This window comes from Lemur catta, chromosome 6, assembly GCF_020740605.2.
Source record: "Lemur catta isolate mLemCat1 chromosome 6, mLemCat1.pri, whole genome shotgun sequence".
Taxonomy (NCBI): Eukaryota; Metazoa; Chordata; class Mammalia; order Primates; family Lemuridae; genus Lemur; species Lemur catta.
The window spans coordinates 57,575,921-57,589,383 of NC_059133.1; the positions used below are offsets into that span (position 1 = coordinate 57,575,921).

Genomic DNA, 13,463 nt, shown 5'->3' on the forward strand with positions numbered 1-13,463 from the left:
ATTCAGTTTTCAAATCATTTACTAACGCGACAATAGATTTGGCTTCAATCGCTCTTCTACACACTCACACCCACAACAGGCACCCCAGCCAACAATCTGCTTTGCAACAAAAGGCCATGTAGTCAGAGATGGCATTCTCCAAGCCAAACTTTAAATAGATTAAAAAAAGTAATTTCTAATTTTACAGAAATCCTTGTTCAAAAAATATTTTCTCTCACTCCCTCATCTCCTATACTGAAGGATGTATAACGTTCTTTTTTCCAAGCTAAATCTGAACCCTCAAAATTGATTCCAGGCAGAAAATCTCTGCAAACTAAAATCAAAAACAAAAATAGAAAAATTATACTTTTTATATATGTGTGTGTATAAATATATGTATATACACACACACACACACACATATATATATATACTGATTGGAATCCTCCAGCATTTAAAAATCACATTAGAGATGAATTTTGGGATCCTACTGTTCACAACTCCAAAATCCATAATGATTTAAGGACATACTTTTTCCTGCTTCCTTCCTGGCTACCCACTCCCTTCCAAAACAGTTCAATATAGCCACGGCTCAAGTTTAATGGGAAGAGAGAGAAGTGTGTGAATAGTTTTTGTTTTTTTGTTTTTGTGTTTTTTTTTTACTTTGGTGATCTGGGTGGCACATATTGCTCTTTGCCATTACGTCGAGTCACTCCCTGAGGTATAGCCCTATGGCTGAACTGGCGTCTCTGTTCCCTGATTTTTCCAGCTGCTCCCCTGGGAATGGTATTGCCTCGGAAGCCAGAATAATCCTTACTAGCCCTTGCTTCTGGCTTCTCATGTGGTTTCTCAACAGACTTCTCAGGAGCTGTATTCTCTTCATTTTTGGTAGGAGACACTACATTGGAGCGAAGTTCCCGTAGTGGCTGTACAAGAACTGAAGATGGCTCTTTAGGGGGCTTCTGGCACACTTCAGCGTAACTTAATTTTCTGGGTTCCTTTGAAAGGATAAGAAACAAAAAATAATTTATGGCACACATTCTGTAAATAATAAAGTACAAAAAAGATCATGTTAACCATAGGAAAACCATAGGCTATTTTCTAGGAAAGGGCAATAGACACTCTCATATACACTGCAATTAGAACGTACTAGTACAATCTTAAAAATATATATATTTGTTGAAAATAATAAGAAGCCTTAGCAATTTATTTATGATACAATAATTTCACTAGATGAATTTATCTGAAGGATGTTCATATCAACATTATCTAGTGATGAAAGTAATGCAAACAACCTAAATGCCTAAGAAAGGATAAATTAATAATGGCATAGCTGTATGATGAAATAAAATGGTTTTACCCTCTTTCTTTGCCATAAAAAATCCTGGGAGTAATACATAAGAATTGCAGCAGGGCAGGCAGAATATTAATAGAAGACTAATAGAAAGTCTTAATTACCTCAACTGAAAAAGGTGGAATGTTGTGAGAATAGAATAAAGCACCAGTCTTTACCCTAATTCTAGAATCATAGTAAGCATTCAAGTGGTAGCTGCTTTTTAAAAATTATTATTACTGTCATTATTAAATAAGACGTTCTCAACTGATAAAAAGCTATATTAAAATCATATTAGTTACATCACTAAATGGATTATAGGTAAATTTTGTGGGTTTTTTCCTGCTTTTCTATATTTTCCCCATTATTAAATTATGAAACAATTCTGGAACTTGAATGCAAGTGGGAGTAACCCCTCAGTGGCCACTCATAGATTTATTAAGTGTCACATATATCTGTGGTCCCCAACCCCTGGGCTGTGAACCAGTACTGGTATATGGCCTGTTAGGAACCAGGCCACACAGAAGGTGAGCCACTGGCAAGCGAGAAGCTTCATCTGTATTTACAGCTGCTCCGCATTGCTCGCATCACCACATAAGCTCTGCCTCCTTTCAGATGAGCAGGGGCATTAGATTCTGTTTTTGAGACAGAGTCTCACTCTGTTGCCCGGCCTAGAGTGCCGTGGCGTCAGCCTAGCTCACAGCAACCTCAAACTCCTGGGCTCAAGCAATCCTACTACCTCAGCCTCCCAAGTAGCTGGGACTACAGGCATGCGACACCATGCCCGGCTAATTTTTTCTATATATATTTTTAGTTGTCCATATAATTTCTTTCTATTTTTAGTAAAGACGGGGCCTTGCTGTTGCTCAGGCTGGTCTCAAACTCCTGAGCTCAAATGATCCACCCGCCTTGGCCTCCCAGAGTGCTAGGATTACAGGCGTGAGCCACTGCGCCCAGCCAGCATTAGATTCTTATAGGAGCGCAAACCCTACTGTAAATTGCGCATGTGAGGAATATCTAGGTTGTGCACTCCTTATGAGAATCTAATGCCTGATGATCTGAGGTGGAGCTGAGCTGGTGATGCCAGCGCTGGGGAGCAGCTGCAAATACAGATTATCATTAGCAGAGAGGTTTGACTGTACCATAAATGAAATGTACTTGAATCAACCCGAAACCACCCCTACCCCGGTCCTTGGAAAAACTGTCTTCCATGAAACTGGTCCCTGGTGCCAAAAAAGTTGGGGACCACTGATACATACAATGAAAAGAATTTCAAGAGGCTCAAGGCCTTGTTATGCTATCCAAAAATGATAAATTCATCATAATTTGGAAAATGAAGAAGCTTCACTTTATTATAATATGATCAGAAAAAAAAATCAAAAGAAATAGAATGAATAATAAATTCTTCATTCCCTCAACATGACATAAAAGTTCCCATCTCTTTGCTGTGACCTTAAAACTCTTATGGCCTCTTTCAGCTTCAATTTGGGCTACTTCCAAATGAATGTGCCCTAACAAAGTGTTATGTGAAAAAAATACTTTACTATCTAATGTATTATATTTTTTCTCACATAAATGAAACTCTTCAAGTTACCTGTAGGACCACAGCTACAGCTGCATTTATGTTACTATTACATGGTGAAGCAGTATTTGCCCTTGCTGGCTTTGCAGTAGTTGGGGAAGAAACTGGTACAGTTATCTGGTTGAGAACATCCTTCTGAACAGTAGAATCCTCTATTAAATCCTTTTCTTGCTGAGTTGTGCTAACGAAAAAAAGAGCTTGACATTAGACTCAGAATAACAAGCAAACAGTTAAGCAACTGAACGGAACAAAAAGTAATTTACTGTTGATGTATTCTATACTGAAACTTGTACCTTAATGCAGGAAGCTCAGCTGCACATGGAGGACTGGTATTTGTACTGAGCTGCTGGGCAGAAGTGTAGTCTGTCTGCTCATCTTCTGCAGGCACTGGGCAACTAACTCTCAGCTCTTCACTATCCTTAAAGTAAAAAGATATTTCAAAATTACACTCAGACATTTTTCCAAATAAGATATACAAATGGCCAATAAACATATGAGAAGACGATCAACATCATTAGTTATTAGAGAAATAAAAATCTAAACCACAATGAAACCAGGTGTGTTGGCTCACACCTGTAATCCTAGCACTTTGGGAGGCTGAGGTGGTAGGATCCCTTGAAGTCAGGGGGTCGAGACCAGCCTGAGCAAAAGTGAGACCCCATCTCTACAAAAAATAGAAAAATTAGCCAGGTGTGGTGGCACACGCCTGTGGTCCCAGCAACTTGGGAGACAGAGGCAGGACAATCACTTGAGCCCAGGAGTCTGAGGTTGCAGTGAGCTATGATGATGACACTGTACTCTAGCCCAGGGACAAAATGAGACCCTGTCTCAAACAAAACAAAACAAAACCAAAAAACTACAATGAAAAAACCACTTCATATCCACTAGGATGGTTTTAATAAAAAAGACATGACATTAGCAAATATTGGTGATAATATGGACCTACTGGAACTGTCATACATTGAGGGTGGCAATGTAAAATGATGCACTGCTTTAGAAAACAATCTGGCAGTTCCTTAAAAAGTTTAATAAATATGGAGTTACCATATGTCCCAGCAATTCCACTCCTTGGGCATGTAACCAAGAGAAATAGAAACATGTCTATACAAAAATTTTCACACAAATGTTCATAATAGCATTATTCATAATAGCCAAAAAGTGGAAACAACCCAAATGTACATCAACTGGTAAATGGACAAACAAAATGTAGTATATCCAAATAATGGAATATTATTTCGCAATAAAAGAAATGATACATACTTCAACATGGATGAACCTTCAGGATATTATGCTAAGTAAAATAAGCCAGTCACAGAAAGACAAATACTGTATGATTCCACTTATATGAAGTATGTAGAGCAGTCATTTGACAGAGTCAGAAAGTAGAATGCTGGTTGCCTAGGGCTTAGGGAAGGGGAGGGGGAAGGAGCTGCAATTTAATGTGTACAGAGTTTTGGTTTTGTAAGATAAAGAGTTATAGAGATTAGTTGCACAACAATGTAAATGTACTTGACACAACTAGACTATACACACCTAAAATGTTAATATGGGAAATGTTATGTTGTTGTGCATTTATCACAATTAAAAAAGAAAGAGTCCTAGAAATCAAAACTGACTGATGAGATAAATTTTTCAGTAGGTTTAGAAGGTAGTGTTTAGGTAAACTTTGAAGAAAACACATATAAGACCAAAATTAAGAAAACTCAAAATAAGAAAAACAGAGAGAAGAAAACAGAGATGAAAAATTTATCAAAGAGATTATACAGGAAAATTTCACATCACAGAACAGCTTCCAGATTGAAAAGGTTCACCAAACATCCAGTGCAATGAAACAAAAAAAAAAAGAGCCATACCCAAGATACATCAATATGAAATTTCACACTACACCAAGGATAAATAAAAAATCCTAAAAGGTTCCAGAGAGACCAAAAAACAAGTCACAGAGATTAGGAATCAGAATGCTTGGGTTCTCAAAAGACTCTCTGGGCCGCTTGCGGTGGCTCACGCCTGTAATCCTAGCACTCTGGGAGGCCAAGGCGGGAGGATTGCTCAAGGTCAGGAGTTCGAGACCAGCCTGAGCAAGAGCGAGACCCTGTCTCTACCAAAAAATAGAAAGAAATTAACCGGACAACTAAAATATATATAGAAAAAATTAGCCGGGCATGGTGGCCAATGCCTGTAGTCCCAGCTACTTGGGAGGCTGAGGCAGTAGGATTGCTTGAGCCCAGGAGTTTGAGGTTGCTGTGAGCTAGGCTGATGCCACAGCACTCTAGCCTGGGCAACAGAGTGAAACTGTCTCAAAAAAACAAACAAACAAAAAAAACAAAAAAGACTCTCTGGAAGCTAGAATATGTTAAGCAAGATACAAAAAGAAGGCCGGGCGCGGTGGCTCACGCCTGTAATCCTAGCTCTGGGAGGCCGAGGCGGGTGGATCGCTCGAGGTCAGGAGTTCGAGACCAGCCTGAGCAAGAGTGAGACCCCGTCTCTACTAAAAATAGAAAGAAATTATCTGGCCAACTAAAAATATATATATAAAAAAATTAGCCGGGCATGGTGGCTCATGCCTGTAGTCCCAGCTACTCGGGAGGCTGAGGCAGTAGGATCGCTTAAGCCCAGGAGTCAGTCTGAGGTTGCTGTGAGCTAGGCTGACGCCACGGCACTCACTCTAGCCCGGGCAACAAAGTGAGACTCTGTCTCAAAAAAAAAAAATAAAATAAAAAAAAAAAAAATAAAAAAAAAAAATAAAAAGATACAAAAAGAACAAATCATAAAGACTGATAAATAGGACATTAAAATAAAAATTAAGAACTTGTTTTCACCCAAAGACAGTAAAGACTGAAAACCATAAAACTAAAGATTATTTGCAAGACCTGTAACTGACAAAGGATTAGTATCCAGAATATATGAAAAGTTACATAAATCTGTAAGATAGTCCAATAGAAAAAAAATATTTGAAAGACTCTGAGGTTTTAAAAAAACATTCCCCCATGACCTAGCAACTCCACTCCTATGAATATACCCTAGAAAAGTTCTTGCTCACATGAACAAAAGATTTCAATATTTATAGCAGCACTGCTTTTAGCAGCAAACAAACAAGAAAACCACCTGAAACATCCATTAACAGTAGAATGGATGAATGTTGTATTTGTACCACAGAATATTACACAACAGTTCGAAATGAGGTATAGTCATCTCTATCAACAGTGATGAATTGCAAACCATATAAAACAGAAGAAATAACAGAAGAATACACACAATTTCCTTTATATAGTGTTCAAAAATAGGCACGAGAGACAATATATTGTTTAGGACAGGGGTTGGCAAACTTAGATTCACAGGCCAAATTCAGCCTTCAACTTGTTTTGGTACGGCAAAAAAGCTAGGAATGGCTTTCAAGTTATCATTAAAGGCCTGTAAAAACAAACAAGGTATATATGACAGTATGTGGCCACAAAGCCTAAAATATTTACTATTAGTCCTTTACAGGAAAAGCTTGCCAACCCAGAATAAAAACTGTGAAGAAAGAAAGAAAATTATCATTATCATCACAAAGTCAGAATAATATTTATATCTAAGCAGGACAGGAGAAGGAGGACTGTAAATAGGGAGGAGATACACATGTCACTGCTAAGATACTGAGGATGTTTACAGGACCTAATTGTGGGTTGGGATTATAAGGGGATGTACACTTTATTATTTAAAAATGTGTGTGTGTATTATATCTGAGAAGAAATATAATACCATTATTTTATGTATTAAAAAGAAAAAAGTGCCATATAAACCACAATAGCTTTTAACTATAAGAAGGACTGATTTTTAGGGTGATAAAACATTTAAAAAGTCTATCTTAGAATTAATGAAATAACTACCATATTTTATCATATTTTTAAATGAAGGAAGACATTGGAATAATATCTTCAAAATTCCAAGGGAAAATGATTTCTTCTTCTTCGTCTTTTTTTGTTGTTGTTGTTGTTAAGAGATAAGGGTCTTGCTCTGTCGCTAAGGCTGGAATGCAGTGTCATGACCACATCTCATTGAAGCCTTAAACTCCTGGGCTCAAGCCATCCTCCCAGCTCAGTCTCCCAGGTAGCTAGGATTATAGGCCATGCCATCATGCCTGGCTAATTAAAAAAAAAAAAAAAAAATTTTTTTTTTTAAATAGAGTTGCTATGTTGCCCAGGCTGGTCTTGAACTTCTGGTCTCAAAAACAAAAAAAAAAATCATGATAGAAATATGTACTATGTGCAAATAAAATTTTAAACAATAATCCTAAAAATAAAGCCTAAATATGGTCTCATAAGGTAAGATGATTCAATGTTTACCTTTTCTTTGTAGACACCTTTAACAACATCGGACATCCTATTCTCCAAAACAAGTTCACCTGGCATTCTTGATGAACTTCCAGGTAAAGGAGGAAAATTTGAGGCTAGTAAGTCAAACTTTGGTGTTGGAGCCTTTGCTTCAGCTGTTGAAGGATGGGGTCTCTAAAAGACACAAATAATAAAACAAGTCACACGCCTATTTAATTCTCTAATCTTATGCCACAAATGTTGAAAGCTGCAAGAAAAGAAACAAACAAAACCTCTAGCCTAATGCACAGAGCTGTGTCTCTATAAATATTTGGTTTCTCTACTCAGTTGAGCTCTCATTAGTCTTTATTAATTCTGTTTATCTTTAGTCAGTTCTCGCCCATTTTTTTTTTTTGCAAACTTTGCCACACTCCTTGAACCTTCTAACCTATCTCCACTATTCACTGATTTTTAAATTTGCTATCCCCGCTCCATATCAAAAACACGCACACATGACCAGGCCTGGTGACTCTTGCCTATAATCCCAGCACTTTGGGAGGCTGAGATGTGAGGATGGCTTGAGCCCAGGAGTTCAAGACCAACCTGAGCAAGAGAAAGAACCTTTATCTACAAAAAACAGAAAAACTCCAGCCTGAGCAAGAGCAAACCCTTGTCACAAAAATTAGAAAAATTAGCCAGGTATGGTGGTGTGCACGTCCTAGCTACTCAGGAGGCTGAGGCAGGAGGGTCACTTGAGTCCTAGAGTTGGAGGTTGCAGTAAGCTATGATCAAGCCACTGCACTGTAGCCTGGGAGACAGTTGAGACCCTGTCTCCCCCTACCAAAAAAGAATACTCACCTTACCTAAATGTGTCATCATCTTGCTCCTATATAGTTTCAAAAGAGAACAATATCTTTCTTCCACATAACATTTTTGAAAATCTCATCTTTCCTTTCAATCTACTATGCTGTATGTCCTCTGACAAGACTCTCACTTGTATCTCCTCCACTTCCTCATCTCTATACTCATCACTCCACTAAAATTGTGTTTGGCAAGCCACCAATGCCCTCCACAATGCAAAACCTGACAGACTTCCTGACCTCACTATAGCATATGGTATGCTAACCATTCTTTCCTTTGGGAGCTCATTCTTCTCTTGGTTTCTGTGATACCTCTTTCTCTTGGTTCTTCTCATATCTGACAGTCATGTGCTTACTCCTCTCTCCCTATCTACTTCCTAAATTTTGATGGGTTTTTGTAGATTTACAAAAAATCATCGAATTGTACACTTTAAATATTTTCAACCTAGGCCTTTACCTGAAACTCAGATATCCCTTTGCCCGTTAGCCACATCTATTCAGTTTTGCCTGGACACTTCAAACAACATACTGAATAATCTCATTTTCAGCTATTACTTATGTTCTGTAAAATTCCATATTTGGACCACTTTTATCACTCTTCAGAGAGTACTCTGCATGATTTCATCTTTTCTTTTTTTTTAATATACATAATTTTATTACAAAATTTTTAAAAAACAAAATGCAACATCCTAGAAAACCCAAAATTTACTATTGATACTAATTCCTATCAGTTTGCTGTGCTACCATACACAAGTCAAGAAATTGAAGAAACCATTAAATATTTAGGAACATTCAACAATCAGAAGCTTTAAAATCTAACTGCATGTAGTAGCCCCTCAAAAAGCTACAACCTGTATTTTTTGTAAAAGTATTTTCTCTACAAAGAATCTTATCAGCTATACAAAAAATCTGTACAGTTTTTATACTGAGCTAATATTGAGCTGCACTTGAATCCACATTCTTAGCAAAACAATTGCCTGAGCATACACACACACTTCATACGCATCATTACAGGATAGCCATTTATTCTCTATCTTCCTCTTCCTCATCATCGTCCTCATCTTCTTCCTCCTCTTCCTCTTCTTCCTTATCTTCTGGTTCATTCTTCTTCTTTGAGCCTGTTGGCCTGCCAGGGCCCTTCTTTCCTGCTTCACTTTTGCCCTTGGCACAGTCTACCGCAATATCCTTTTCATATTTCTCCTTTAGCTTAGCTGCCTTCTGTTCATATGGTTGTTTATCTTTGGCTGACTGTTTAGACCACATTTCACCCAATTTTTTTGCAGTATCCCCAGTGGATAGGCCTGGATGTTCACTTTTGATCTTTGGGCGACGTTCAGAGCAAAACAGGAAGAAGGCAGATGGTGGCCTTTTAGGTGCATTGGGATCCTTTTTCTTTCCTTTCTTATCACCTTTGGGAGGAACATAAATTTTCATCTCCCTGTCATAGCGAGCTTTGTCACTTTTTGCCATATCTTCAAACTTCGACTTTTCCTTTGCAGACATGGTCTTCCATCTCTCCGAACATTTCTTGGAGAATTCGGCGAAATTCACGGAAGAGTCTGGGTGTTTTTTCTTGTGCTCTTCCCGGCAGGTCTGCACGAAGAAGGCATAGGAGGACATTTTGCCCCTCGGCTTGTTGGGGTCTCCTTTGCCCATGGTGGCAGAACGGCGTCTACCTGCTCGAGCTTCTCCTCAGAGTCCCGCACAGCAGCCGGAGACCACAGCAATCCCCCAGCTCCCCAGCTCCCGGAGAGAACTGGTTTATCTCTAACGCAATCCTCAGCCTCTTGTTTTGCTGATTTCATCTTTTCAATTACTATGTTTAGGTTTGCAAATCCTAAATTTGATCTCTAAGATCTCCCTCCTGCACAAGGGCTCTTCTACACTGCCCTTCCTACTAGAAGGCATGCCTGTCTCCTTTTCCTTCACCCCAACTTTTAGTCCTCAATCATGACATTTAAAACATATTAAACAGACCTCAAATCTAACCTCTCCTCTCCCAATTGTTGAGGACCACTTGAAGATTCATGTGGACTGCTATAGTGGCAGACGAAAAAAAACTGTTGCAGGCCAAGCATGGTGGTGGTTCATGCCTGTCTGTAGTCCTAGCACTTTGGGAGGCTCAAGTGGGAAGACTGCCTGAGCGCAGGAGTTCAAGACCAGCCTGGGCAACATAGTGAGACCCTGTCTGTACAAAAATTAAAAAACTTAGCTGGGCACAGTGGCATGAGCGTATAGTCCCAGCTACTTGGGAAGCTGAGGCAGGAGGATTACTTGAGCCCAGGAGTTTGAAACTGCAGTGAGCTATGATCATGCCACTACACTCTAGCCTGGGCAACAGAGTGAAACCCTGTCTCTTGAAGGAAAAGAAAGAAAAGAAAGAAAGGGAAAGAAAGGGAAGGAAGGGAAGGAAGGAAGAAAAGAATTGTTGCCTAAAGTTTCATAGCTGCCCATAATATAGAAAAGACAATTCTTTGTGTTATAATGCAATACATTTTCTTCTTTGAAAATGAAGTTTTCTTTCACTACAAAGCTTCATACAAGTAAAATAAACATTATGTTACATATTTATAATGTATCTGTAAATTTTAGGGGGAGTTTTAGAAGATCTCCATGCTTTCCCACACCATTTTTCTCAACTCTTTTTGCCCCCAGTTAAGAGATTGCAAACATTCACTATGAACCACAAAAAATAAAAATATGAATAATTTGAAGCTAGGAAAGTTGAAGTTCAAATAAGAAGACGTGTAAAAATATGAATATTTTCTATCTATAAGATGTCTTATAAGATCAGTACATATAAGAATGTAGGTAGAATATAGGCCCAAAATAGCAATTAATAAATAGTTTAAGTTTCTAACATCATCCAACAGAGCTTTAAGAGTGAATCATACATGTCCTCTCAGACTGGCCAAAGGACAGAAAGAAAAAAAAAACAAAAATGGAAATCATACATTTTGTAAGGCCATAGATAAGTAGAACTTTTGTTTACTGTTTGTGGGAATGAAAGTTGGCACAATTCATAAAAAAGGCTGTTTGGTAGCAATTGAATTGTGATCCAAAAATCCCCCTTCAAGGGTTTTCCTTCAGATATAATTGCACACACAGGAAATGATAGTTGTAAATGAGATTATCATTGCACTGTCTGTAATAACACTGTTTGTAAAAGATTGAAACTACTTAAATGTCCATAAATAATGCAATAAACTTTTCATAAGTTTATTTCTAAACCATGTGAATATAATAGATATTCAAATATAAAATTTTTAAGTAAGTAACACAAGTCAAATTCCTAACTGTATGTGCTTGAGGCTAGGTGTGTGAGTGGTGGTGGTGAATATTTTGGGGTCAAATTCAGGTTCTATTTACCTTTTCTGAATACTAGAATCAATAAAATGAAAACCCAGAAAGGAAGGACAGACCACAAGCCAACACCACAGCAAATCACAGGGGGGGAAAAAAATCTAAAAGATGTTAATTAAAAGTTAAAAAAAAAAACACAACTTACTGGGATCCTGTCATCTTCTCGTCGTCTTCGACCTCTGAAAAGAGTTCTCCTTTTAACAACAAAAAAAGGGGGATGGAACAACTTGTAAGTTTCTTCAAATAATTACATTCTATCAAAGGTAGACACATTTCTATTTTAAATATTTATACTTTCTAAACCTGGGGCCACTCTTCTCTGTTATCATTAAAAGATAAACATATTTTTCTGAAGAGATCCTGAGCGAATTTACCAAAAACTTCACCTACTACCACCACCACAAAGAAACTGGGCCTATTTTTAGTAGCATTTTTTTTCACAGCAGAAGCATTATTAGGGTTTAACTCAGGCAGGGCAGACAATAAGTAACCTCACTTCTATAGTTTAGAAGTGGAAGAAGTTAAAACTACAAGGCAGATAGTTATCTAATCTTCCTAAGCTGTTCTTTCTTAAGTGAACTATAAAGAACTTCAGAGTAACTTCATAAACCTCTGATTCAGTGATATATTCAGGTACTCTTTATTTCTTAATAATCATAAAAACTATTAACTCATGTTATACAATGTATTTGTTTAGCATAACCATATACCAATAATTAAGATAAAACAAAAATCAACAAATTATGGTATTCAAATATTCAGGATGCTCACATTATGATAAAATTTTTCATATGCCCACATTTCCTTACCTCCCCCTACCATAGTCCCCATTCTGTTCCATCTGCAAAGTGGGAGTCTCCTTTGTAACGTAAGTTTGCTCCTGATGCCCTGGTACTGTAGGGTTATGCCGTTCAGTTGGAAAGTTCCTTGAACTCGATCTGTTCAACTGTCCATCGCCCAACGACACAGAGCTCTCTGTTGAGTGTTCTGAACCACTGGATAACCTAAAATGAGGCTTCACACTATGAGAAATATAAGATCACATACACAAAGGGATAAATCAAGACAGAAAAATCTTTTCTCAGGTTAAAAATTTGCTTTGGCTATACTTTTTCAAAAAATAAAAAATGAATATATTTCATATGAAATATAACTATTTTTATAATCCAGACATATTATTTTTAAAAGGCAGAAGAATTTTTACATTTAAAAAAGCAGTGTTTCAAGGGTGGGGATCCAAAGTGGAGATAAAGCTACTTCTACCTCAATATTCAGAATATAATCAGGATTTTAGATTATGTTTTTAACATTAGCTGTGTTCTTTTTTTTTTTTTTTTGGAGACAGAGTCTCACTCTGTTACCCAGGCTACCAGGCTAGAGTGCCGTGGCGTCAGCCTAGCTCACAGCAACCTCAAACTCCTGGGCTTAAGCAATCCTTCTGCCTCAGCCTCCCGAGTAGCTGGGACTACAGGCATGTGCCACCATGCCCGGCTAATTTTTTTTCTATATATATTTTTAGCTGTCCAGATCATTTCTTTCTATTTTTAGTAGAGACAGGGTCTTGCTCTTGCTCAGGCTGGTCTCGAACTACTGACCTCGAGCGATCCTCTCGCCTCGGCCTCCCAGAGTGCTAGGATTACAGGTGTGAGCCACCCCGCTCGGTCCGCATTCTTTACATGTTTAAATTAGCCAGTCTTTAAGATTAATGACTCTATGCCATGAATTCACAATGGGAGCCAAGCTACCCCAGTGAGAGTAAAAAAAATTGGGGGGAATCCCCCAATAGTAATGCTTTTATGTATAAAACACATACACAGTACACATAGATATTCCATAATAAGTATGCGTTAAATTTTCAAAGGAGGAAATTAGGAAAAAATGTCTTGCAAGGCTGTACAGGGGAGCAACAATGAAAAGGGTAAGAAGTATTTGAATATACTAGAAACCTAGCATCCTTCACAAAATGAAATTAGTTGTTCAAAGATCCACACTTGGACAAAAAATTAGGAAAATAAAGCAATGCAACCAACTGACTGGCATGACTTCATGAATTA

General features: G+C 37.9%; 2 protein-coding genes across 7 annotated transcripts in view; both read right to left on the reverse strand.

The window, feature by feature from the left end:
* Positions 1-375: 375 nt before the first annotated feature.
* LARP4 (La ribonucleoprotein 4) overlaps positions 376-13,463 on the reverse strand; it is a 61,041-nt gene continuing 47,953 nt past the window's right edge. For 5 of the 6 annotated variants that reach the window (XM_045554934.1, XM_045554936.1, XM_045554940.1 and 2 more), the window contains 6 exons: positions 12,219-12,431; positions 11,555-11,603; positions 7,220-7,381; positions 3,188-3,312; positions 2,907-3,075; positions 376-977 (listed from right to left, as the gene is read on the reverse strand). In XM_045554934.1, the coding sequence (XP_045410890.1) occupies positions 639-977; positions 2,907-3,075; positions 3,188-3,312; positions 7,220-7,381; positions 11,555-11,603; positions 12,219-12,431 (1,057 nt within the window). In that variant the 3' untranslated portion in view covers positions 376-638. The remainder of the gene's footprint in view (positions 978-2,906; positions 3,076-3,187; positions 3,313-7,219; positions 7,382-11,554; positions 11,604-12,218; positions 12,432-13,463) is intronic. The other variant, XM_045554937.1, reaches the window with a different exon arrangement.
* Positions 8,778-9,881, reverse strand: LOC123640380 (high mobility group protein B2-like). The gene has a single exon (XM_045554941.1). The coding sequence runs from the start codon at positions 9,700-9,702 to the stop codon at positions 9,070-9,072; it is 633 nt and encodes a 210-aa protein (XP_045410897.1). The 5' UTR covers positions 9,703-9,881; the 3' UTR covers positions 8,778-9,069.

Bases quoted from the DNA above. Each gene is read 5' to 3' on its own strand.
- LOC123640380 (XM_045554941.1), bottom strand. From the start codon at position 9,702: ATGGGCAAAGGAGACCCCAACAAGCCGAGGGGCAAAATGTCCTCCTAT.